Raw genomic sequence first — 24,643 nt, forward strand, 5'->3', positions numbered from 1 at the left:
ACCAAGACCGTGGAACTTCAAGCTTCTCATTCTGCACAGAAACCATTTTCACATGCTATTGCAACCTATGTTCCCAACAAGCCTAGAATTCCTGTTTTGCAGATGAGGAAACAGAGACAAAAATACGAAGAAAAGGGAAACCTACTACATTCCTGAGATTATAACCTGTAAAAATTCCAGGGTATCTGGGTGGCTCAGTCGGTTAAGCGTCCAACTCTTGATTTTGGCTCAGGTCATGATCTCTCGGTTCATGGGACAGAGCCCGGCATCAAGTTGTACATTGACAGTGTGAAGCCTGCTTGGGACTCTGTCTCTCTCCCTCTCTCTCTGGCCCTCCCCTGCTTATGTACACACACTCTCTCTCTCTTGCTCTCAAAATAAATAAACTAAATAAACTGTAAAAATTCCTCTGGAAAACAGTTTGGCAAAATATGTAAAATTCCTTAAACTGAGTATTTCTTTTTATACAGCAAATATATTAACAAGAATTTACCCTAGGAAGCAATCAGATCTCTATATGCATCCACCATCGCAATGGTTATAATTACAAGGATGTAAAAAAGGAAAGAGAAATGCCCAATAAAATAGGAAACTGGTTAAATATGTTATGATGCTTCACACGATGAAATGGCATTACATTTATCAATGGAATTTTTTATATGAGAGATGTTTCTAATTGAAACTTTCAAGTGGCCAGTTTGTATGCGTCAATCAATTATGTTACATAATAAACACATATGCACAAAAAACACCGGGGGAAAAAAAAGTCCTTAAAAAAGTGCTTAAAAATCCCAAAGCCCTAGGGGGCTACTGCCAGCCCATCCTAGAACATGGGGGATGGAAATAGGTAGGAGAAGGCAGATACACAAGAAGACCTTCTCTTTGCGTTCTCGTCCTTACTCTAGAGCCAGGACCCCCCACCCCCAGGGTCCTTCATCTAAGAGGACTTCTCTGATGCGTGGTTGACAACAGTGGTACTAGACGCAGGTTGCTCGTGCCAAAGGGCACCATGGGAGCGCTGCCTGTTTCATTTCACACAGAAGGAAGCCAAGGGCCAGGAAGGCTGTCACTTGGTCCTGGTTTCCGCAGCTCGTGTAGAAGTAGAAGACCGAGGTTTCCATCCCAGGCCAAATTTCAATTCACAGTTTTTACTCTGTACCACTGCGGCCAACAGCCACTAGAAATCTGAATGGTTGACAGGATTCTCCAGCTGTTAAAAATCAAGTGTTAGAAAATACATAGCAGCATGGGCAAGTGTCCATGGCATACTCCGTATTAAAGCAGGCCACCCAATGCTATACAGACAGACCCCTGATTTTGCAGGGGAAAGTCTCTGCAGAAGAAAAAAAACCCACAGGGATGATCACCCAAGGAGTAACGGGATGGAACTTTGAGTAGGAGACTGATAGATGATTTTCATGTGGTTTACTTTACTTTTCAGTTTCAGAAAATGCATATGCATTAAACTTTTAATTCAGAAAAAAGTGGAGATTTGTAGCATCATCTAGATTTTCCCCCAATTCTGAACTGAGCTTTAGTCTGCCGGGTTTCACTGAAAGCAGACATTTCCTGAGAACAAAAAAAAAAGTGAATCACTAGGTAAATATTGATCTGTTGCTAAGGGATCAAGAAACACATCATGCCGTGTTTTCCTCCAGACATTAAAAGATGCGTTTCTAATGTATCTTTGGATAGATTATCTTAAAACAGATTCAAAAACTAATGTTGAAACAGAGAAAAAAAATTTATTCTCATAACATGTTTTCAATCTTCACCTTTCATCAGCTTTTTATTTTATTTTTTTTTCCTATAGCAGAACAGCAGGGGGATAAGATCTGATTCCACACCTAAGTCATAATAACCGGCTGCCTTCAGTCAGGTTAACCGAGTAACACCATTAGTTTGCGGGAAATCAGTTAACTGAACTTTCTAGCCCAGACCATTGTTTGTGAAGGCTGCAGACGGGCTTCCGCTAGGAAAAAAAATCTTCAAAGTCTCAGGAGAAGCACTTTCACCCATAACAGACATGCTTCCTGTCCTCAGCTTCAAATACATGGGAGGCTGTTACAGAAATGTGACACAGAGGAAGAACATCAAGGACAGTGGCTCCCGACAGAGCGATTAAAATAGAAAGAGGGTCACGTGGGAATCGGAAGGCCGCTCTGGGGCCAGTCCTGCCGAAGGCTCTCATCTCGGGCCAGCCCCTTAGTGCTCTCTGCTCACTTCTCTGCACCTTGAGAAGAGTCTGTCCATCTCTCCATGGGTAAGAGGGGAACCAAGGCTGGATTCAGTTACCGTCTCTGCTACTGGGAAGTTTCCTCATCCTCAAAATGAGAGGAAAAACGAGTCCAACCTTAAAGTCATTAAGAGTAAATGAATAATGTCTACAAGAGACTCAGCAAATTTAAAATGCGGTAACATAGACAAAACAGGGTAACGTGAAAACACTCTAGTGATAAGCTACATGAGAGCAGGATGTAGTTATTTCTAAGATTAGAACCTAAGTAAAAAATAAGAGGTTAGTTAGGGCGCCTGGGTGGCTCAATCAGTTGCGCGTTCGACTTTGGCTCAGGTCACGATCTCACGGGTTGTGAGTTCAAGCCCCACACTGGCCTCCTGCTGTCGGCACAGAACCCGCTTTAGATCCTCTGTTTCCCTCTCTCTCTGCCCCTCCCCTGTTCACTCTCTCTCTCTCAAAATAAATAGACATTAAAAAAAAAAAGGTTACAAGATGGAGGGGAAAAAGTGAATCCTTTTGTTCTTTGATCATTTGTCATGTTCAAGTCAGAGAGCTCAGATGTTTAGAATTTAACTGTTTAAGTAATGTTCCTACATGTTCGGAGAAGGCTGGTCCCATTCTCAAAGGGACAGGTCTCGGAAGGAAACAGTCTTTGGGGAACTACCTTCAAACTGTGGGTAAGTAACTGAGGCTGATCTCCACCACTCCCTAATTTGGGTTTCACCAGGAGGGAGCATGTGGCTGCTTAATGACAGGGGTGGTGTGGCAGTGGGGGTCCATGGAGGTCTGTGGCCAGGGATCCACTTCCACACCAGGAGAATGGGTGGGGCCATCTCAACGGGACGTCATATGGTGCCACACCTCAGGCTGAGGGAGACAGCATGCCAGAGAGGAAAAAGAACAAAGAGAACTGTCGGGTTTAATGTTTCTAGGTTATTTTTTAAAGGAAAACACGGAAAGAGGTACAAATCTGCTATAATCAACATTTTTTTTTTAAGCTTGGAACAATTATTATGGAATCAAACCATATGTGATGTTTTTCCAGAGCCTGGAAAACAGCAGCTTTTCTGTGGCCTCCTCTAGTTACCCAGGAACCAACGCTGGGTAGAAATTTGCACTCATCTAATCTATACATTAGCTTACCTAGTTACTTTATACCTTCATTTTTTTTCTCTAAAAATAAGATGGCGAGGAACTTGGTCTAGCTGGGTCCCGCTCAATATGAAAATAGGTGCCAATCGTATTGGCCAGTCCAGACTAGTGAATTCTCTAAGTAGTGAAGGGGCGCCTGGGTGGCCCAGTTGGTTAAGCGTCTGACTTTAGCTCAGGTTACAATCTCATGGTTTGTGAGTTGGAGGCCCATGTCGGGCTCGCTACTGTCAGTGCAGAGCCTGCTTCGGATCCTCTCTCTCTCTCTCTCTCTCTCTCTCTCTGTCTGCCCCTCCCCTGCTCATGCTCTCTCTCTCTCTCTCAAAAAAAAAAAAAAAAAAAAAAAAGAATAAACATTAAAAAAAATAATAAATTAAGTGGCGAAGAAAAATGCCGGCCGATTTGGAAAGCACACAGATTCTGTGCACAGCCCTCAGGGAGGAGAGCTTTCTCACCGCAAACGCTGCTGAATACAAACGACTTTCCTACTGCCCACTTGTCCCATCCCCCTGTGGTGATGTGAAGGCCCCTTAGCGGTTCCAAATTCGACATGATGACATCTGTACCGTATGTGACACTCCACAAGTATTAGGCGACACGACTGAGTTCTGAGTCACTCTCAACTTAACTTTTGGGGCCTGGCGTCACTGTTGCAACAAAGAAAACTCCACGCGAACACCCCAAACACACAAAGTCCACAATGGCAGCTCGTCGCCCTTGGCTAAGAGCAAGTAAAAATCAACTAGATAATCACACAAGACAAAGCAAGGGCCCAAACTCTCAGATGGGTCTGTGGCCCATCTGTCCACTCTTAGAAGAAGATCATTTGCCCGATGTCACCGACCCCCCTAGAGGGGGTGAGAGGTGCTGTCGGGAGAGAGGGAAAGCTTCTACCACCATCCACTGAGTATCAGAAACTCGAGTTTCCGCGCCGAGGGGACGCGGTTCAGGAAGACGGCTCTGCCGGCAGCTTCCATCGGATAAGGTGCACCCGGCAGAGTAGAATCGGCGACAAGAGGCACCGAGGCACCGAGGTGGTGAAGCAGCAAGAAGGAGAAAGCGGGAAGGGATTCAGACCCAGCAGAGCAAGGGACGCTTCGTGCCCCACGTGTGGCCCGAGCCCTAAAGGAAGACAGAGCTGTTCGGAAGACGTCACCAGGGAAAAATGACACCACGCGCCGCTTGAAGACAGGTGTGACGGAACGCAGACTGCCGCTTCTTCGCCATCAGGGTTCCTCTGTCAGAAGCAGCGTTCACCCTTGGCACCTCCCATCTACAGGCCCGGGCCTCGGGCAGGGAGACCTGGCTCCCTCACAACGCAAGTATTGTCTTGGCTACTATTCAGTACTTTTCTTTTTTTTTTTTTTTTTTTTTTTATTTTTGGGACAGAGAGAGACAGAGCATGAACGGGGGAGGGGCAGAGAGAGAGGGAGACACAGAATCGGAAACAGGCTCCAGGCTCCGAGCCATCAGCCCAGAGCCCGACGCGGGGCTCGAACTCACGGACCGCGAGATCGTGACCTGGCTGAAGTCGGACGCTTAACCGACTGCGCCACCCAGGCGCCCCTATTCAGTACTTTTCAACGACGGAGGTGGAGAGTACCCAGCTAGGAAGTCTGTGCTTTTTTGCTCAGTAATTATTTTCGGTAAGGACAGTTCCTCCGTCTGAGGACGGACAACAGCACACTTGGTAAAGGGCTAGAATACGACCTAAACGTGACGACTGCTTTCCGCAAGGCCCTCGTCACGGACGCTGACACCGCAGTGAGGGAGGGAAGCTTCTAGGCAACAAAGATCCGACCCTGTCTCCTACCCTCCAGGATTCAAACACCAGATGTGTACTGAGACTGTGGCGGTTTTGACACCAATGACCCTATCCTACATGGATGCCTTGAGGACAGAATGTGACAAGATTCTCTGAACACTGCACCAGCCAAACAGATTAGCAGAGGGGCATACAGTGGGCGCGAGGTCTACTCACTCTTTGGTCAGAAGAGGACAGGACTTGAGCAGAAAGCGCGAGAGCCCCGAGTCCTGGAAGTAGAGGTCAGGCGGGGCCGTGGGGCTCTTCAGATTCAAACACCGGACGATCACATATAACACGGCAGCCACTGCGGCCAGCTTCACCCCGTCAAACACGGCCGGGAGCTCGGGGGTCTCCAGCATGGCATTCATCTTGATCTGGGGAGAAGCACACGTCTAGGGTCAGAAGCACAGGGAGGAGGGGAGCAGCCACCACACTAAGAGGCAAAGCCAGCGAGGAGATGTCCATAGCGTCCCCGGGCCAACTGCCATCGGGGCCTTCGAGCCATCACCGGGACTGGCGACAACCCAAATCACACACAGTCCCGAGCACTGATAAACTGGGTAGGGTTTTTGGTTGTTTTTAATCTAACGAGCACTTTGAAGATAAGCAACTTAGAAAATACTGACAAGAACATCCTTTGGGGAGCAGGGGAAAGTCCAGCCAGAGACTGGGGCGGCACGCTGGTTTCTGTGGACCGGCGGCCGTGAATCGCTCCGCACCAGGTGTGTGCGAAGTGACATGGTGACAGCCTGGAACAGAGACCGGGACGGATGCTACTGCCTACACATGTGACTATCGCATCCTCGGGTCCCACCCCCTATTTTCAGAGCAGGAGGGGAGAAAGCAACCTGGGCGTGACTCAGTCATCTGCTCCTCGGGGGGCAGCCCCGGTGCTGGGGTCAAGTTCAGACTCGGCCCAGGTGGCAGCGATCTTTGACCCTGGGGGTTTCAGGTAGTGTGAGATGCAACTTGGCCAATTTTTTCCCCCCCAAGGGTACCTGACTACAACCATTCGTCCCCAAATCAGGGTAAAAGTGGACCGCCAGACCAAAACCAAAATTCGGGAGTGTGGAAAATGTGTATGCAGATTTGGCTTTTCCCCCAAGCTCTCCTAATAGTTTATCTTTTGTGGTAGCTTTACCTTACATACAACACACACACACACACACACACACACACACACACACACACACACACAAACCTTCCAAACACAGAAAACCAAACATCAACAACAACAAGGGCAACAGCAACAAAAATCCAGTCTTTGCCTTGCTGCTCGGAAGAAAAACAGCACATTAGCTGTTACCTTAAAAATCAGGGAAACCACAAGCTAACAAAAAGGAGAAAATGGTAACTCACAGCCAAGGTAGCTATGGCAACAGCTTCCCTGGAATGGCGTCTACTAGCCTCTGCTAAAAACAGTCAGCAGAGAACTCCGGTGGCCAACAGTACAGGCAGAAGGGGCAAGACACAACAATCTCCCGAAAATGCGTGGGGGCCATAACCGGATGAACTCCCTAGAGACCCCCTTTTCTTCTTTACCCCAGAAACCCTTTTCAAAGGTCAAGGTGACTCTGGCAAATGCAGGACCCGAACATACTGCCGATGATTTCTGGCAGGGGTTCCAACTCAGTAAGAAAGGCCATCAAGGACCATGGCTCAACTAGCCTTCCACCGTCAAGGCAAGAAAATAATTTTCAAACATCCAACATGGGGCGCCTGGGTGGCTCAGTTGGTTTAGTGGCCAATTCTTGATTTCGGGTCAGGTCGTGATCTCACGGTTCCCTGCTTGGGATTCTCTCCCTCCTTCTCTCTCTGTCCCTCCTCCGCTCACTCATTCTCTGTCTCTCTCAAAATACATAAATAAAAACCTAAAAAAACTTAAAAAAAAATTTATCCAACACAATGTTGAATCAAGGCTAGATCTCAAAATATACTTTCAGCTGTATTAACCTTTGAACCTTTATGATCAGACAGTTGCCTTAAAACCTAACTTCTGGACCCGTGTCACCTCACTCCTGGGACCATGTCTCCTAAAGTCTACTTATAAACCCCTAAGACAGGATTCTTAACTTAGGGTCTGTGGGTCCCCTACCGTACTCTAGGGTCCAGGAACACCCTAAAATTCTATGTGAAGGTTTGTGTGTACGTAGCTTTCTGTGGTGAGGATCTGCAGATTTAATCAGGTTCTCCATGGGGTTTGCGGCCTCAAAACATACACAGCACCACAAAGCGTTCCACAGCGCTGGTCCCTCAATTCACCACAACCCTGCCACCTAAGCCAGTCGAGCCGGCAGGAGACAAATTTCCAAGATGCTGCTGTTCACTAATACGGGTTTTTATGTCTAGCGAGCAAAGGGCCCAAAACAAGATCCAGCAGGAGTTCCAAAGTCTCTCTGACACAATGCTGGTAACATGGCTCTTTCTTGTCCCCTTTGTTGAGAAGAGAACAGACAAATGCAGCAGGTGGCTTTACCAGTTTCCTTGTGGGTCAAGAACTGAAATTTTATTGAATTAAGAAAATAAGTCCCTCCCTCCCCACTTCCTCTCACTGCTTACTCACATAAAGGGAGGAGAAGCAAAAATAAAAGTCTGAGCCATACATACCTCTATGCCCCTTGTTCCTCTCTACTGAGAATATTAACTGTCCTTGAAGAGTTGTCCAGCGGGGCCGCTCAGGTCAGATCTCTTATTCAAATTAACCTAAAAGCTGAAAAGATGAGATGGTCAGGTTCTAAAGGATGAGAAAGAGGCAATTTAATTAAAATGAAAACACAGGCGAAGTTTCTCTTCCTTTCGAGTCTTTATGGAAAAAGGCAATTTCTTTCATTAACACGAGTGCCACACTCTCGGCCACTTGGCTGTTGGCACAAACCTGCTGGGGAAAATCTTGGTGGAACCACACGCTGACGGGCTCTCTCTGGTCTCCAGGACAAGTTACCTGCTGCGTTCAGAACTCCGGCTAAGGCAAACCCACACGCTCTCACGCTTTATCTCCTAACATCATCTTCAGAAGCACCTGACGGGTATCACCTGGGTGACCGAGGCAATAACTCAGCAAGGCCTTAGGTCAAGACAGCAGTCAATTGACTCGTTCCTTCTCTCCCAAACATACAGCAACAACAGAAAAAAAATGTCACAAGGCTAAGGGCGTGGACGGGCTCAGAAACCCCGTCCCAGGAACAGCACAGCACTGGAAGCCTGTGGTGGGAAAGCCACATTGCCTGCCAGGTCTGCATCGGGGCTGGGGGCCGGGGGCTGGCCGTGGAGGGGCGCCAAGAGCTAAACGTGCTCCCTGTGAGTGGGGACCCAGAGCCGGGCCCAGTGCTCTGAAAATGCATGGCTTCCAAAGCAGCAGGGGAAACAGGAAAGAGAAAGGGGTGGGGGTGGAGGGGCCAGCCAGTGTTTACATAGCGCGATCTACGTGCCAGGCTCTGTCCCTGGGACATTCCGTGCACAGCAACGCGTTGCATCCTTGCTGCACACTGTGGAGGAGGTACTATTATTATCCCCATTTCGCAGATGAGGAAACTGAGGCATAGAAAATTTGAGCAACTTGTCCAAGGCCACCCAGCGATTAGGTAGAGAAACCAGGATTCGTATCTGGCTCCAGAGGCCCTCCTTCTAACCACCACGCTGTACTATCTGAAAGGAAGAAAAGACAGAGAGAGAGAAGCAGGCAAGAAAGAAAAAGGACAAGGCCGAAAACGCAGAGGTCTGAGACACCAGCGGCTTGCCCAAAGTCACACAGCGGTGAGACACACAGCAGAGCTGGGAACCCAGCCCAGTGTTCTCCGATTCCACCACGCTGAAATGACTTCAACCGGAAATGAAAGCCGGTTGAAGGGGGGACCCAATTAACCTTCAGAGTCGCCTTGCTCAACCTCAGATTTTTATTATTTCTTCGTATTCTGAGACAAATTAGCCACGGAGGGCCAGGCTTTGTTGAGGTGGGGACCAAAGAGCAAAGTCCTCAGCCACATCACAGCGCGCCTGACCTTTCCCGGGCTCGGCTGCCAATTGGAAAACGGGACGGGACGGACCAAAGATCCTCTAGCAGAAGCCCATCGGATGACGCTGCCTGTGGCTGGCATTTAAAAAAATGAGTTTATTGACTGCCAACATATAAACAGCAGGAGATTTCAGGTAAAAAAATCTGAATTTCTGGTGTCTCTTGGGGGAAAAAAAAAAAATCACGGTGCCTGGATGGCTCAGTTGGTCAAACGTCTGACTTCAGCTCAGGTCATGATCTCACAGTTCATGAGTTCGAGCCCTGTGTCATGCTCTCTGCTGTCAGCACAGAGCCTGCTTCAGGTCCTCTGTCCCCCTGTCTCTCTGCCCCTCTCCGGCTCCCTTGCATGTGCACGTTCTCTCTCTCTCTCTCTCTCTCAGAAATAAACAGTAAAAAAAGAAAAAAAAAATTAGAAGATTTGGCAACGCTGAGCTTGTGTTCTCACTTGGCAACAATGGATGGAGCTGAGAGGGGGCCGCCCCCTCCAGACGGGGCCTCTCCATCATGGTCCGCAACACTGACCCCCCACCCCCCGCCCCCCGCCGCCTGCTTAATCATTCAGGATGTCTGAGTGGTTCCTATGGGCATCAGAATACGCTACCCGTGGAGAAACCTGCATAACATCCCTCTGGCCCTGGATAACTCTGTATTGACTGAATATTCAAAACATACACCATCAGCATACATATAAATAATAAACTCACAGAAAAACTATGGAAGGGCGGAGTGGCACTTACGGTGTAGTGTGTTTTGTTGTTATTCACACTGATGTTTACCTAAGCCTTGACTTTTTCCACAAACGATCTGAGACGGATTCAAGAAAACACTGAACAGATATGCATGGAGAACGATCCAGAAATGTAGCAGACGGCTCACTGCTTCCCAGAAGGAAGTCTCCCCTTCTTCCTTGTAACAGAGACCTGTAAAATGGTCCTGCCTCCTGGGAAAAAACTACAGCTGCCCTTGCAGGTTGGTGAATCAACATGACTAAATTCTAGCCAATTCTGAAGGCGCTGGTCTGATTTCTCCGAAGACTCCCTAAAAGGCAGGGAGTTAACTCCTTTTCCATCCTTCTCCCTTCCGGCATCCCTGGAATGTAGGCAACATGGCTGCACCCCCAGCAGCCATCTTGGGCCATGAAGTGACCTTGAGGTCATTCTAGAAGCCACATTAAGATGACAGCAGAGTAGAAAGACAGAAGCCTGGGGTCCCTGATGATTTCATGGAGCCATTGTATCAGACCTGTACTGCCTACCTCCAGGTTTCTTTTATGTGAGAGAATAATCCCTTGCATGTTTAAGCCATTGTTACTTCTAGAATCTCTGGTCTGCAATTTCCAATGCTACAGAATGAAATACTCTTTTTTTTAATGTTTATTTTTGAGAGAGAGAGAGAGAGAGAGAGAGAGAGAGAGAGAGAAAGGGTTTGAGCAGAGAAGAGGTAGAGATAGAGGGAGACACAAAATCTGAAGCAGGCTCCAGGCTCCGAGCTGTCAGCACAGAGGCTCGAACTCACAAAATGCGAGATCATGACCTGAACCGAGTCAGACGCTTAACCAAATGAGCCACCCAGGCGCCCCCAGAAGGAAATATTATATGCTCAAATCTTTCCAGATGCTACAATCACTGGGTTATTAGAGTACAGACACTTTTTCTTCTCTTTTCCAAAATTCATAATAATAATAAATATTTTTATTAGGGGAAAAAAGCTTTAAAATAGCAACTAATAAAATCTTAGGAAGAAATTAAGACCATCTAGACAAGAAAAATACCTCTTCAATGTACACGATTATGTACAGGAACAAGCCTAGAAATGGACCTGAGCTTTCTGAGTGCGAAAGGAAAAACGGAAACCCAGTCAAACCTATGGTTCTCCAAAATCGAAAGAAACAGAACATGTACTGTGCTCTAATCCCAGAAAGCATGACAGATATGAAGGGGAAGCAGGGTTTTTCTGGCACCAGAGTTATTTAAAAAGAGCCTCTGCGGGACTTTATATAAGGGGACCTTGAGTGATGTGATAGGCAATGTCCTCCTACAACTTTTTTTAATAGCAAATGCAGCAGAGAATTAATTTCTGCAACCCTCAAAAAATGCCAAGGTTTTAAACTGAATTCAATTCAGTGAAGGCAACCCTATGAAGGATTTTAATTATTACTGTCCAGATATGCACCCTTGATCCAAGCCTTGGACTTGAAGTCCCAAGGAGCAGGGTGTCCCCAGGGCCACCTCTCTTGAACTTCAGTGGCTCAAGGACCCGACCACTGTACTAAGCATTGCGTAGGACCACGATGAAGTAGAACTCTCATTTTAACTGGGGAGAAAAGAGGCTTATCTTTTTTTAAAATTTTAATTCCAGTATAGTTAACATACAGTGTTTACATTAGGTTCAGGCGCACAAAACAGTGATTCAACACTTTGGTACATCACCCAATGTACTCCTTAGACCTCAACCCATTTCCCTCATCCCCCCACCTTCCTTCTGGTGACCAACAGCATGTTCTCTAGAGTTAAGAGTCTGTTTCTTGGTTTGTCTCTTTTTTTTTCCCCCTTTGCTTTTTTTTTTCTAAGTTTATTTATTTTGAGAGAGAGAAAGAGCGAGCTTGAATGGGGGGTTGGTGGGGAGAGAGGGGGAGGGAAAGAATCTCAAGCAGGCTCCAGGCCATCAGTGCAGAGCCTGACTCGAGGCTCAATCTCACGAACCCTGAGATCATGACCTGAGCTGAAATCAAGAGTCGGACGCTTAACCGACTGAGCCACCCAGGCGCCCCTGGTATTTGTCTTTCTCTGACTTATTTTGCTTAGCATGCTACTATAAACACAGGGGTGCATCTATCCCTTTGAATTAGTGTTTTTGTACTTTGGGGGATAAATACCCACCAGTGCAATTACCAGATTGTTAAGGTAGTTCTATTTTAAAAACTTTTTTTAATGTTTATTTATTTATTTTGAGGGAGAGACAGAGCACGAGCAGGGGAGGAGCAGAGAGAGGGAGAGAGAGAATCCCAAGCACCGTGAGGCTCAAACTCATGAACCGCAAGATCGTGGCCTGAGCCGAAACCAAGAGTCGGGTGCTTAATCGACTGGGCCACCCAGGTGCCCCGGTCGCTCTCGTTTTGACTTTCTGCGGAACCTCCACACTGTTTTCCACAGTGGCTGCACCAGTTTGCGTTCCCACTGCACTGTTGTGCAACAAGAGTTTGAAAAGAAGTTTATCTTAAGGCTATCTATACTTTAGGAACTTGGGGACGAGAATAAATTCGCCTAGGAAAAAATTAACCAGGGAAGGACTTATGGAGCAGCTAGATCTAGTGCAATTGCTGGGTTGTAGAGTGGTTCTAACAGAATTTAAGACGTATGTGTGAGTGTGAGAGAGGACGTGTGTGCGCGCCGTATAGGTGTATTAAATATGTATATGAAAATACATATTTAACACGTATATTAAATACGTATGAATATGTGTGTGTGCATGAAACCAGGCATTAATTAACTGGCAATTTCAGAACAAAACTCCTGACATTCGTTTTAATTTACCTTGCTGCATTTCATTTCATGGCGCTCTCGCTTTCCAATTCAATCTGCCACAAAGGATTAATATTCTGAACTTGTTCCAGGCATAGCAAACTACGCTGCGGTTGTACTATGTCGTGTGCCCCTTCCTCCCTTTTCTGGGCAGGCGAAATCTGGTTAATATGAACATCAGGCAGCCCAGGTGGGGAAAAGAAGCCACACAGAAGGTGGAGGGGTGGGGGTGGGGGCGGGGGCCGGGTATTGTGCCAGAGGGAAAGGAAGCATCTCCCCGCCCCCACCCCACCTCCAATCTCCGAGAAAAGAAGGGCTGGGCTTACCGCAGACCTGATGGGTCGGTCCTCAGCCAGAGAGCCGCACACCTCTCCCGCCCCCACCAGTCGTTTTGAGTGGATTTACTCATAAAATGCTGTAACTGATAGTTAAAACCGAGCGTGTAGTCTCTCCGTTAAGAAGGAAACCCCAGGTGCAAGGTGCTGCAAAATGCCCACGAGCAAAGGAACTTTCAGGGGTGCCTCAGTCTCTATGACATGCTTGCCTAGTAGTAGTTCCACCACTGCTCTCCCAAGGCCAAGGCCATTATTTTGAGATGGACACACAGAGGCAGTGAGACGGGCCACGGCTATGGGGCTGGGAGAAGCTCCAGTCTTGGGGTTCTGAGACCTGGGTCCTAGTGCCTGCCCTGCTCGTCCTATCTAGTGACCTTGAATAAGTCACTTAACCTTTCTGGGCCCCAAAGGCCTCCTCTGTAAAATGAGAGGATTCGGTTAGAAGCAGATGATGCCAAAGGTCTCCTACAGCTCAAAATTTCTGAGATTCTAGGGATAGAATTGCAGTCCGTGGCTAATAGGCACAGGAAAAACTCTCTGTGCTCTGTAACAAGAGACAGCCCCTGTTGCCGGCTGACTCGGTGCATCATTAACAAGACTCGCAAGAGCAACAGCCCTCATGGCCTTTGTTCTTCCTTCAAATAAGTTCAACATTTGTAGCTGTGCCACTTATGCCCGTAGCTCTGTCACCGTCCCTCCACCTGCGTGGGTGAATGACGATTTCAGCCTTGACATATTAATGTTCACTGATAACACAAAGGAAGGAAAGAAAAAAACGAGCGGAAACTTCAAACGCAGAAAACTCATTACACGGTGTGGCGGGATATGTAGCGTAGCCACCCCCCCCCCCCCCCAAATTCCCGACCGTCTGGGACCTGTGAATGTGACCTCCTTTGGATATCAGTTCTTGGCAGATGTCATTTAGATAGGGGGTCACACTGATTGGAGTTGGCCCTAACTCCACGTCTGGGGTCCTTGTAAGGAGCAGGAAGTTTGCACACAGAGATACAGACACGCAGAGAAGACCTTTTAAAGGTGGATGGAAACGGAGGGGCGCCTGGAAGCTCAGTCAGTTAAGTGGCCGACTCTTGGTTGCCTCTCGGGTCATGATCTCACAGTTTGTGAGCTGGAGCCCTGCGTCAGGCTCTACGCGGACAGCATGGAGCCTGCCTGGGATTCTCTCTCTCCCTCTCCCTCTGACCCTCCCCTACTCGTGCTCTCTCTCTCTCTCAAATAAACTTAAAAAAAATAACCTGAAAGGTGGAAGGAGAGACTGGAGCGGTGCACCACGGAGAACAGGAACGCCAGGGGTTGCCAGCAACCAAGAGAAATTAGGAGCAGCGCACGAAACAGACACTCCCTCAGAGCCCTCGGGAAGGAAGCCACCCTGATTTCAGACTTTCTCAGCACTGTGAGAGAATGTGCCCAGATGACCTCTCCCGACTCCATAGCTCCCCGCTTCTATCCTTAGAGGCCAGAGACACCCTCTGTCACGTCCTTCTGAAAGGTTCCTGGTGACCCACACAAGCTCCCTTGTACTATTTCGTGTGCCCCTTTCTCCGGCCCAAGTCAGCGAGCGGACATGAACGCTCACAGGCTACTCATTAACACAATTCAAATCGTATTCTGTGCACACACAGTATTGGCTTCCTGGCCTCTGCGGTTCAGCTGTCAGACCACCCTCTCCTCTCCTAGTATCAGTGACCTAAGGAAGCCAGAGACGGGGACATGTGGGGAGGGGGTGTCTCCTCCAACCTGAGGGGACCTGACCGATAGGCTCCAGTCCTTCTGTGGGTCTCACGGTAAATACCTCTTAAGGAAAACCAAGCCAAACCCCTAAGGAATATCTCTCTTTCTATTCCCCGCTGGTTAGACGTGGATTTTGTGTAGGTTCGGGCCCTGGAGCGAGAGAGCCCAGTGTCAAGTCCCAGCCCCACCGGTCATGGTGTTTGTCGTCGGGGCTCAACCGCGATCTGGACGTGCTGATCCAGAGACACTCCCGGCATCCAGCGAAGGGCCCCCAAATACGAGCTATCCCATCACCGCTACTAAGCCCTCCTCCCGTTTTCCTTAGAAAAGCTCCCTCATCTGACAGAAATTACCCTAGAAGATATTCTTTCCCACCTGACACAGAACCCTCCTTAAAAATGAAGTAACTGGCTGACTGACTGCTTGGACCTCCTCCCACAAGTCCGGACTTCACCCCGGGACACCCTCCTTCTTGATTCTTCCGATGCGGAACCATGTTGAACTTAACGAATCACTACATACTAAGTGTTCTTCATTCACCAAGTTCTCAGCTCTTCACAGTTCCAAGATGCGTCCTCGTTTCTGCACCGAAAGGGGTTCCGGTCGTGCTCCTGACACACGCGCCCTCTCTCTCCTGCTGAGGGGGTCCCCCCTTCCCCGTGGAAGGGCTGACCCCTCACCCACACCCCTGCCTGCGGGGTAAACTTATTCTGGCCTGGCCCTGCTGACAAACCTCTCCGACGCCCTGAAATAAAACCCCAGGCGGGCCCCGGAAGGCTCTGGCAGGCTTCGCAGGCCCCGTGAGGAGAGTCAGGAAGGCCGGTGGAAGGCCACGGCACACCGCCGACGAAACCCTCACGTCACCCCAATGTTAGCCTTGTCGGTGGCCGCTTGGTTAAAACGCAGTCAGCCCTAGACGTCGACAACGTGACAACTTTGAGGAGAAAGCGGGGACGGAAAGGGCCCGTTTCTACCCCACTTTCTCTGCCACTTAGCTACAAAAGTCAGAGCAGTTAGAGAAAAAAAAGCAACTAAATGAACAATCTGAAGAAGCCACTCCACAGGAGACACAGGCCCAGAGCACACTGCCAGGAGAAAGCCCGGCCGGCCGGCCGCTCACTGTCACTCACTGCCACGGGGCCGGGACGGTGTCCCCAGAAGGCTCCGAGGTACATCCTGGTCTACCCAGAACTGCACGCTTCTGACAGCCCGGGCTGACTTGGGGCCCCGTTCTCGCTCCCAGGGAGGTTTCAATGCCCCGCGTCAGCCCCTGTGACAGCAGCTCACAGAACCACCCCCCAGCATCCGTAGGCTGTTCCAGGCCTGCGTGTTCTCGCAGGGAGAGTTCTGCGGGGATGAGCCCTCAGGGTGACCGCCTCAAGCCCGAAGTGACGGACAGCCCTGGCAGCGACAGGCCGCTCCTGTCCTCAACAGATGCCCCACGAGGCTTCTTTTTGAACACTGAGCACTGAGGACCTGGACGAGACTTCCTCCAGCAAATCAGCCCGGGTGGCCGTCGGCGGCTCGTGTGAAGATGCCGGGAAGCGGCTGACGGGAGGGAGACGACACGGCAAGGAGGGAGAAAGCCCCCTGGTGATCTAGCACAGTATCTCTTACAGGTCAGGGGCTGCAAAACGAAGGGCCCGTCCGAAGTCGCACACAATTTGGCAGAGAGAAGGGGGAAGCATTTACAGATAATTAACTACATTTATGTTGACGTCGTTTTCACTTGTGGCCAAAATTCGGGCCTTGAAATTGCCTCTCTGCGCGAACTCACTCACGTATTAACTTTCATGTAACTGTATTCTTCCACAAAGTCATAAGGTCACACGCCAAACCGGCTACGTTTCGGAAGATGTCCTACAAGTTCCTAGTAAGGGGAGAGCTACCCTCTGTGAGAAAACGTGAACCTCACATGTCAACGCCAGGAATGGCTACCAACCCACCAGCTTTCCCGAAAGAAAATCACTAACCTAAAAATAGCAGGAGACTGAGTCACAGTTAAGCACGCACACTGAATTGAGCACTTTTACAAGCCCTTACTCAAATACAGAAAGAAAGCTGGCCTCTCCCATTAGCGAAGAGCCCTGCTGAAAAGGTACTTCTACTTCCTACCGGAGGACAAGGTCGAACGGGTAAAGTGCTTAGTAAAATCACAAGCAAAACGGTTTTCTCCACCGCAGAGAAACCCTTCAATCCTTACCTGAGAACAAACAAAAAATCACAAGCCAGGTGTTTCCTCTATAGAAAGCCTAGAATTTTCTAAAGGGACAGGCACTTTAATAAATATATTTGATAGTCCTACACGTGGTGTTACAAAACCTATTCTGTAATTAATACCAAAAGCACATCTCAGCTTACCGGAATCCAAGAAACTCAAGTGCCCAGTTTCCTGGAGTTTTTAAGACAAGGGTACAATTGGAGGGGCGCCTGGGTGGCTCAGTGGGTTGACGTCCAACTCTGGCTCAGGTCACGACCTCACAGTTTGTAAGTTCGAGCCCCATGTCAGGCTCTCTGCTGTCAGTGTAGAGCCTGCTTCGGATCCTCTGTCCCCCTCTCTCTCTCTGCCCCTTCTCCGCTCGCGCTCTCTCAAAAATGAACGAACATTAAAAAAAAACAACACAGGGGTACAACCAGAGGGAAGAGCATCTCCGGATGTACGGCACAAAAAAAAAAAAAAAAAAAAAAAAAAAAAAAAAAAAAAAAAATCCAGGCATGTTCTGGGAACGGCACGGATGCCACCCAGTCTTCAATGTCTGCAAACAAACTGCCAGAAGGAGGAAACTGGGGAGAGGGCCAGTGCCAGAGCAGAGCACAGCTACCTGGCTAATACGGCAAGGTCCACACCCTGCAATGAAAGCAATGACACATATGGCCTGCTATAACTCTGGCACCCGCCCTCCACCACGCGGGCGTCAAGAAGTAGATGTGTGAGCGGCGCCTGGGTGGCTCGCGGTTCAGTGTCTGACTCTTGACTTCGGCTCGGGTCATGATCCCAGGGTTGTGGGTTCCAGCCCAGTGTCGGGCTCTGTGCTGAGCGTGGGGGAGCCTGCTTGAGAGTCTATCTCCCCTGCCCCTCCCCTGCTTGTGCAAGCACAAGAACTCTCTCTCTCTTTGAAATGCATGAATGAATGAATGAATGAATGAATCAGTGAAGCAGATGTGTGAGAAGACCTGACCAACGTGTCAAGCGCCTTGCCCTTTCCCACGGGAAAGACACTGCCCGCAGGGTTAGCTCACCAGCCCTCCGGCCCCTCCTGGCTCTGTGGTTCTCCGCTGATGAATTCTGTCAGTTGTGGGAGAAAAGAGCTCCCCTCAGGGCTCGGCCGCCAGACCCTTTAACACAGGCCTAGAAAGCAGGAAAGGTTCTGGGCTCTTTGCCCTTCCAAGACTGAGAAGGTTCTGGAGGCAAGGGTATACAATGTGCATGGCATTTTAAGGCATGCTTTACTTATTTCTGTTTTATAAATATCTCAGATGCTGTGAGTAGAAACAGTATCGCATGCCAGCTTAGAGCGGCAGGCTTAAAGGTCACATGGATTCCATTGTGACAAATGCCCAAGTCTTAGAAGACAAACTCCACCAGCTCGATGCTGATAAATACGAAGGACTGATTCACACCCAGGCCCTTGGGTTAAAAATGAAGGCAAGGATATGAGATGATGAGACAGTCACCCATCTGGTCCTAACCAAGCCAGCCGCCACGCTGGGCCTCCGTGGAGGCCCGACCCAGCCTCCGCCATCAGTCCGGCTGATTCCGGGCACTCAATAGAGCCTCGTCCCCAGCTTCTAGGTCACAACCCAAGCGGAAGGACCCAGATGTGCTGGATCCTAGCCGTCAGAAGAGGGAAGGGGTGCCCACGTGTCTTCAACTAGTTGCTTCTGGTGGCATCTGGAGCTATTCTCTCCTCTGGATATGCTGTGCTGTGCAACTTTGGGCAGATCACTTGCCCTCTCTGAGGGTTTTGAAGTTTGCCCTAGGAGCCTGTGTGGTATAATGTAACGACGACAGATTTTAGAATCGGAGGGCCCGGGTTTGCGTTCAGGTTCTCCCAAATGATCTTAGGTGAATTATCTAAGTTTATTAAAAAAAATTTTTTTAGGGGCGCCTGGGTGGCTTGGTCGGTTAAGCGTCCGACTTCGGCTCAGGTCACGATCTCACGGTCCGTGAGTTCGAGCCCCGCGTCGGGCTCTGTGCTGACAGCTCAGAGCCTGGAGCCTGTTTCAGATTCTGTGTCTCCCTCTCTCTGACCCTCCCCTGTTCATGCTCTGTCTCTCTCTGTCTCAAAAATAAATAAACGTTAAAAAAAAAATTAAAAAAAAATTTTTTTAATGTTTTATTTATCTTTTTGAAAGTGAGAGAGAAATAGCATGAGCAGGAAGGGGAAGCAGAGAGAGAGGGGACAGAAGATCTGAAGTGGGCTCTGTGCTGACAGCTGCGAGCCCAGTGTGGGGCTCGAACTCACGAACCGTGAGATCATGACCTGCGCTGAAGTCGGACGCTTCACTGAGCCACCCAGGCGCCCAGAATTATCTAAGTTTTATGAAAGTTTGCTTTTTCTTCTATAAAATGGGGGAGGGGAGGTTACACACAGGTTATTAAGGGAAAGCAGTTAATGAAATTATGTAGATAAAAGAAGCTTTATAATTATAAAATACCCACAGATATACTCAAGATAAGGTTTGTAAGATGCCTTGAGCTTTTTAGAGGAAAGCTGCCTTATTAAATATTTTAAGATTATAAAAATGTTAGTTTTAAAGCAATAGCTAGGGACTTTTAATACATGAAGAGCATGGAATTGGTCCCTCAGGCTTTCCTGAGCTTGGCTTTATCAGATCCTTCTACAGAAGACACTGAAATAGCTAAAAAAATAATAATTCAAAAGCTCTAAGATGGAAAGGGCAACCCTCTGGATTGATATTTTTGGGGTCTTGGCTAAATAGATTCTTTTTCAAAGCAAAGAGCCCGAAGTAGGTTCACGCCCTCAAGTCTTCCCGTCTCCTCAGACATCGACACAAACATCTCACTGTTGTTCTAGGCCTCACCCGGTCTGGCCTCCTACTCGGGAAGCGAGCTTTCTCAGCCTTCTTTAAAGCACAAGGGCAAGTCCCAACTGCTGCCCTCGTCACCCAGCGGCCTCCTCCTTGGGTTTTTGTCTACACGTCGCCCATATCAGCCACGTGTCTGCTCCGAGCCCACCCCGGTCTCCCTCCACCCAACGCCGTAAGATACCGCGCACCACGGGGCCTCAGCCGCCAGCTCACTTTATAGGGGTTCCTCCTCTCCTGAGCTTCCCCTGTGGGCACATGTCTCCCGAGAGATGAGGAACCAGCCATCAAGGAAGATTTTTTCATCAGAAATGAGGGAACTGCTTCTCCATAACGGGGAAAGAGAGTGAGTCCGTTTCTCAAAAATTGATTTACTGGTATAAGCTGGGAGCACCCTCATGGATACAGCAGTGGTTTGTCCCACCCCCCCACCCCCCAACACACACACACACACCTCGTCCTCCACCAACCCCTGGAAAAAAAAGTGTGTCAATACCACAGGGGGTGGGGAGGGTGTTATGCAAATCCACACCCCTACTTCTGACATTCCACGCTGTTCTCCATGGGTACCAAAGGCATTAGCTTCATTCTAAGCTCAGTGAGGACTATGAAAGTATATAGAATACGTGGCATCCATGAAGTAACTGGAAAACAGTGCGAATCCATGCGTATTTAAGTATGAAATCCTAAAGTGCCAGCTACAGATACTGGAGGAATTCAAACAAAGGAAGCAGAAGGAAGAAGGAGGTGGACCCCTAGCTAGGGGTCCCTGGGAAGAGACGGGACAGAAGGGGAGGTGAGGAGCAGGGGTGGGTACAGACACCAGGCTGGGCTCCCAGGCTGAACCAAGGCCCAAGAAGGCTGGACAGTCAGGAGGCCGGCAGACAGGGCAAGAGGGTGGGGTCTGGGAGCAGAGTGAGTGAGTCATTACGGAATGAAGCTTCAGGCCTTTACTTACAAGAAGATGGCGCCACACACATGTGGCCTTGGCCGTGCGTGCTGTGCAGGTACGTGAAGGTCTGAGTGCACGAGGCAGTGGGTGTGAGCATTTATTTGGCTCCGTGCAACCTGATCCACGGGATGTTGGACAAGCATTGTCATTCACCATTCGAACATCATGGCATGCCCTCGATGGCATCCAAATAATTTTGTTTTTTTTTTTTTTAAATATACTTCACACACGATGTTACCACCAAACAGTCTTGTACGACCTGCTGAACTACACAGGAATCTTCATTTAGGGGCCCATCCCCTTAAGGCCCTAAAAACCACACCATCTCCCGCCTTTCCATTTTGCAAACACCCTTTCATAACGAGAAAATCTGTAAGCCTCGTCGCTACATGAAAGTAACGATTCATATGCCTTTCGTCTCTGTTGGGGATTCCACGCCCTTCTAATACCACCCTTGTGTGAATTCTACACAAGTTTAAATTTAATGGTGTCGAGCACGCAGCGGGGGCACTCTCTACACGTTTACTGACCGAGTCTGTGGGAAGGCCTGACACATCACCATCCGGGTCCCTTGAGCAGAATTGTCTGACAAGGAGATCGTGACACTAGGCTAAGAGGTACGGGTCTTTGTGAGTAACGGCCGCACTAGCGCGGAGCAAGAGGAAAAAAAACTCGGTGTGCCCTGGGCTGGCAGCCGTTTTTGGATATTTTAAAGAACATCTCAGAGTTCAGGCAAATAATTATCCATCTAAATGAAAGTTTTCCACTTTCCATCACTCAGAGAAGCCATTGTCTGATGCCATATTTCTTTTACCTTTCCCCCCGTTTGTCTGAAACGTATCTTAGTAAGTTCAAGGAGCTCTAAATCAATCTACTTCAGAAACTGCTTACACATAAAGAGAAGTCAAAGCCCAAACAGGCTGTTCTGGGTAGCAGAAGGAAGCAAAGGCACCCAAAGAGGAGGCAGACAGAAAGCTGCCTACTGATTGTTGGGATTCAGATAAATCCTGAAATACCTCTAGAAGACTCACAATTTTGGGGCGCCTGGGCGGCTCAGCCGGTTAAGCATCCAGCTCTTGGTTTCAGCTCCGGTCATGATCTCACAGTTCGTGGGTTCAGCCCCACGGCGGGCTCTGTGCTGACAGTGTGGAGCCTGCTTGGGATCCTCCCTCTCTCTGTCCCTCCCCCGCTCGTGCTTGTGTTCTCTCTCTCTCTCTAAAAAGCAAATAAACTCAAAAAAAGAAGATGATCTATAGAAGACTTACAATTTCTGCTCACGTACTCCGAAACAGCCAGTGCAACAAAATCGTCTATGGTATTTTCCAACTGGTGTGAACTCATGACATAATCCAGCAAATATAAATTTGAAAACGATTAATCCTAAATTAACCTGGATCGAAATGTTGGTGGAGTTACAACACAGGGATCTTTTTTGGCATCTAAGGGAAACGGAAAAATCCCTCCTCAAACATCTATGGCATCTGATACATGTCGGTGTAAATAGGTCAGAACAATTGTGGTTACAAAGACTTCTACTTCATCGAGATGCTTTCTGTGGGTGTGCACTGATGGGGTGGTGAGGCCACGCACAGCAGGGTGGGGAAATTCACAGGCTTTGGGGACAGATAGACCTGGCCTGAATGGCAACCGTACCATTTACTGACAATGTGACTTCGGGCAAGCTTCTTAACCTCTCTGCTCCTCGGCTTCCTGACCCATTAAGTGGGGCATAATAAGAGTGTCCTGCGATTACATTCAATAATTAAAAACTCAAACACAATGTGAACTTGGCAGTGGTGTCCTCACCAGAGGAGGGGCTTGGCTTCTGCAACAAGGCTAGAGAATCCCAGTCCAGAGCCAAACGTCCAGATCTACAAGCCTGGTTAGTCCAGCTCCCAGACTTGCCTGGGAGCGATCACGACCGGTCCAATCTAACCGTCTTCTACAGGTGACGAGTGGATCGTACGTGGACACACCTGTGTTCCCATCCCAGCCCACTAGCTTCTCTGTCAGCCACCCAGAGAAAACACTGTTTGTAAACCACAGGTTAGGGTGTGACGACCCTCACCTTGGGCCCCTGGGGTGTTCTCTGGCTGATGTTAACAAGTCACTGTATCTTGAAAACAAAGGAGGAGAACCAGATGATACTAAATATTCCTATGTGTAACTCTAATCAAATGCTTGTGATTGAAATACATCAGTTATTCCTCAAGCAAGTCACGAAATGCACTAAAGCTGACAGTGGAGACCAATTACATAATGTACTGTTTACAAGAGTGCGTCTGCAGACACTCCCACATTTGAGTTGCTATTCAAAATAGTTCTGTGAGTTATTATTAATGCAAGTGAGGAAACTGAGGCCCAGGGACCCTCCCGGTGCCAGGCTGTGGGTAAGGCTCTAGGAATACAAAGACGTGAGGCACCTACCCGTCTCAGAGGCTCTTTGTAGAGCTGGACGGATCCCGACTACTTTAGCCCCGTCGATAGGTGCTCTCTGAGCCTCTTCCATCCAAAGAGAGCCTTAAAAAAAAACCTGCATTCCTCTTAGAAGCTCTTTGGTGGCAAAGTCAAGATTTCTCTGGCAATTTCGCTGCAACACCCAGCTTTCTATGTAAAGTCAATAAATAGACTGATGAGTGATATTAATGATAGACTAAGGGAAAGGGGTTGTGTTTTCCAAATTGGGGAGAATATCCTCAGTTGTAAGCTACTTGGCATTTCCCATCATCTTGCTATTTAGGAGGGCACATTTTTCAATGTCACGGACAAGAAAGAGTAAGCACTTTATTTACGTGATCAGAATAGAGAAGGGCATTGCAGCCAAGGCATTTGGAAGCTAGAAGCTAAAAGTCCATGGTGGGAGCCCAGTTCAGGCCACACAGCGAGCTAGCTGTGGAGGGGCTGGAGGCTCACCAGGCATTTATGGAAAGTGACCTCGGGGCCAAGCAAGGGCTGATGGTGGGGCTGATGGTGGGGCAGAAGGTCCGGCCCCCATGGAAGGGCCGGACGGCAGCGGCCCAGCAGAGAGAGAGCTCAATAAATGTTTGCTGAACAAATGAACAGCTCCAGTGCAATCACATACTCCTAGGCATGTTGGGTTTCCCGCAACTTTTAGAGGGAATAATGTCATAACTGCATACCTGAGAAAGTTAATAGGATACCAAACAATGCACGTGGACATTTGCTAAGACGCATCATTCCACGTTAACTGAACAAAGCGAGAGAGAGGACCCCAGGCACAATACGCTGCCAGTTATATAAAAAAGAATGGTCGGGGCGCCTGGGTGGCTCAGTCGGTTGAGCGTCCGACTTCGGCTCAGGTCATGATCTCACTGTTCGTGAGTTCGAGCCCCACGTCGGGCTGTGTGCTGACAAGCTCGGAGCCCGGAGCCTGTTGCAGATTCTGTGTCTCCCACTCTCTGCCCTTCCCTCGCTCATGCTCTCTCTCTTTCTCAAAAACGAATAAACGTTAGGAAAAAAAATTAAAAATAAATAAATAAATAAACTTAAAAAAACAAACAAAAAAGAACCACAACGTGGCACTTTAGACACAAACAAATCAAGACCTCACAGGGTCAAAGAACAACTTCCAGGACTGGCTCATATCACTCTAAGATACTACAACTGCATTATCAACGCTGTGTAGTCCACACCACCTTAAAACACCAGGCACAAACCCACACCAAACGATGCTACGGGGAGGCCAGCCAGGCTACACGAACAGCCTGGTTTCCCAGCACTGTTTAAGGAACCCGGAAAAGTGGAACCTCCTTGACCAAAGTCCTCTTCTTCAGGCTCTCTTCAGGCCATGATTCCATTTCCACTAGCTC

The 24,643-nt window shown here is 48.6% G+C and overlaps 1 protein-coding gene across 2 annotated transcripts in view; it reads right to left on the reverse strand.

Annotated features, from left to right (window-relative positions):
- Positions 1 to 24,643, reverse strand: part of ABHD2 (abhydrolase domain containing 2, acylglycerol lipase) — a 105,232-nt gene that overhangs the window by 73,472 nt on the left and 7,117 nt on the right. For both annotated transcript variants that reach the window (XM_042941032.1, XM_042941034.1), the window contains exons 2-3: positions 7,803 to 7,905; positions 5,370 to 5,569 (exon numbers count right to left, since the gene is read on the reverse strand). In XM_042941032.1, the coding sequence (XP_042796966.1) occupies positions 5,370 to 5,563 (194 nt within the window). In that variant the 5' untranslated portion in view covers positions 5,564 to 5,569; positions 7,803 to 7,905. The remainder of the gene's footprint in view (positions 1 to 5,369; positions 5,570 to 7,802; positions 7,906 to 24,643) is intronic.

Source organism: Panthera leo, chromosome B3, assembly GCF_018350215.1.
Source record: "Panthera leo isolate Ple1 chromosome B3, P.leo_Ple1_pat1.1, whole genome shotgun sequence".
Lineage (NCBI taxonomy): Eukaryota > Metazoa > Chordata > Mammalia > Carnivora > Felidae > Panthera > Panthera leo.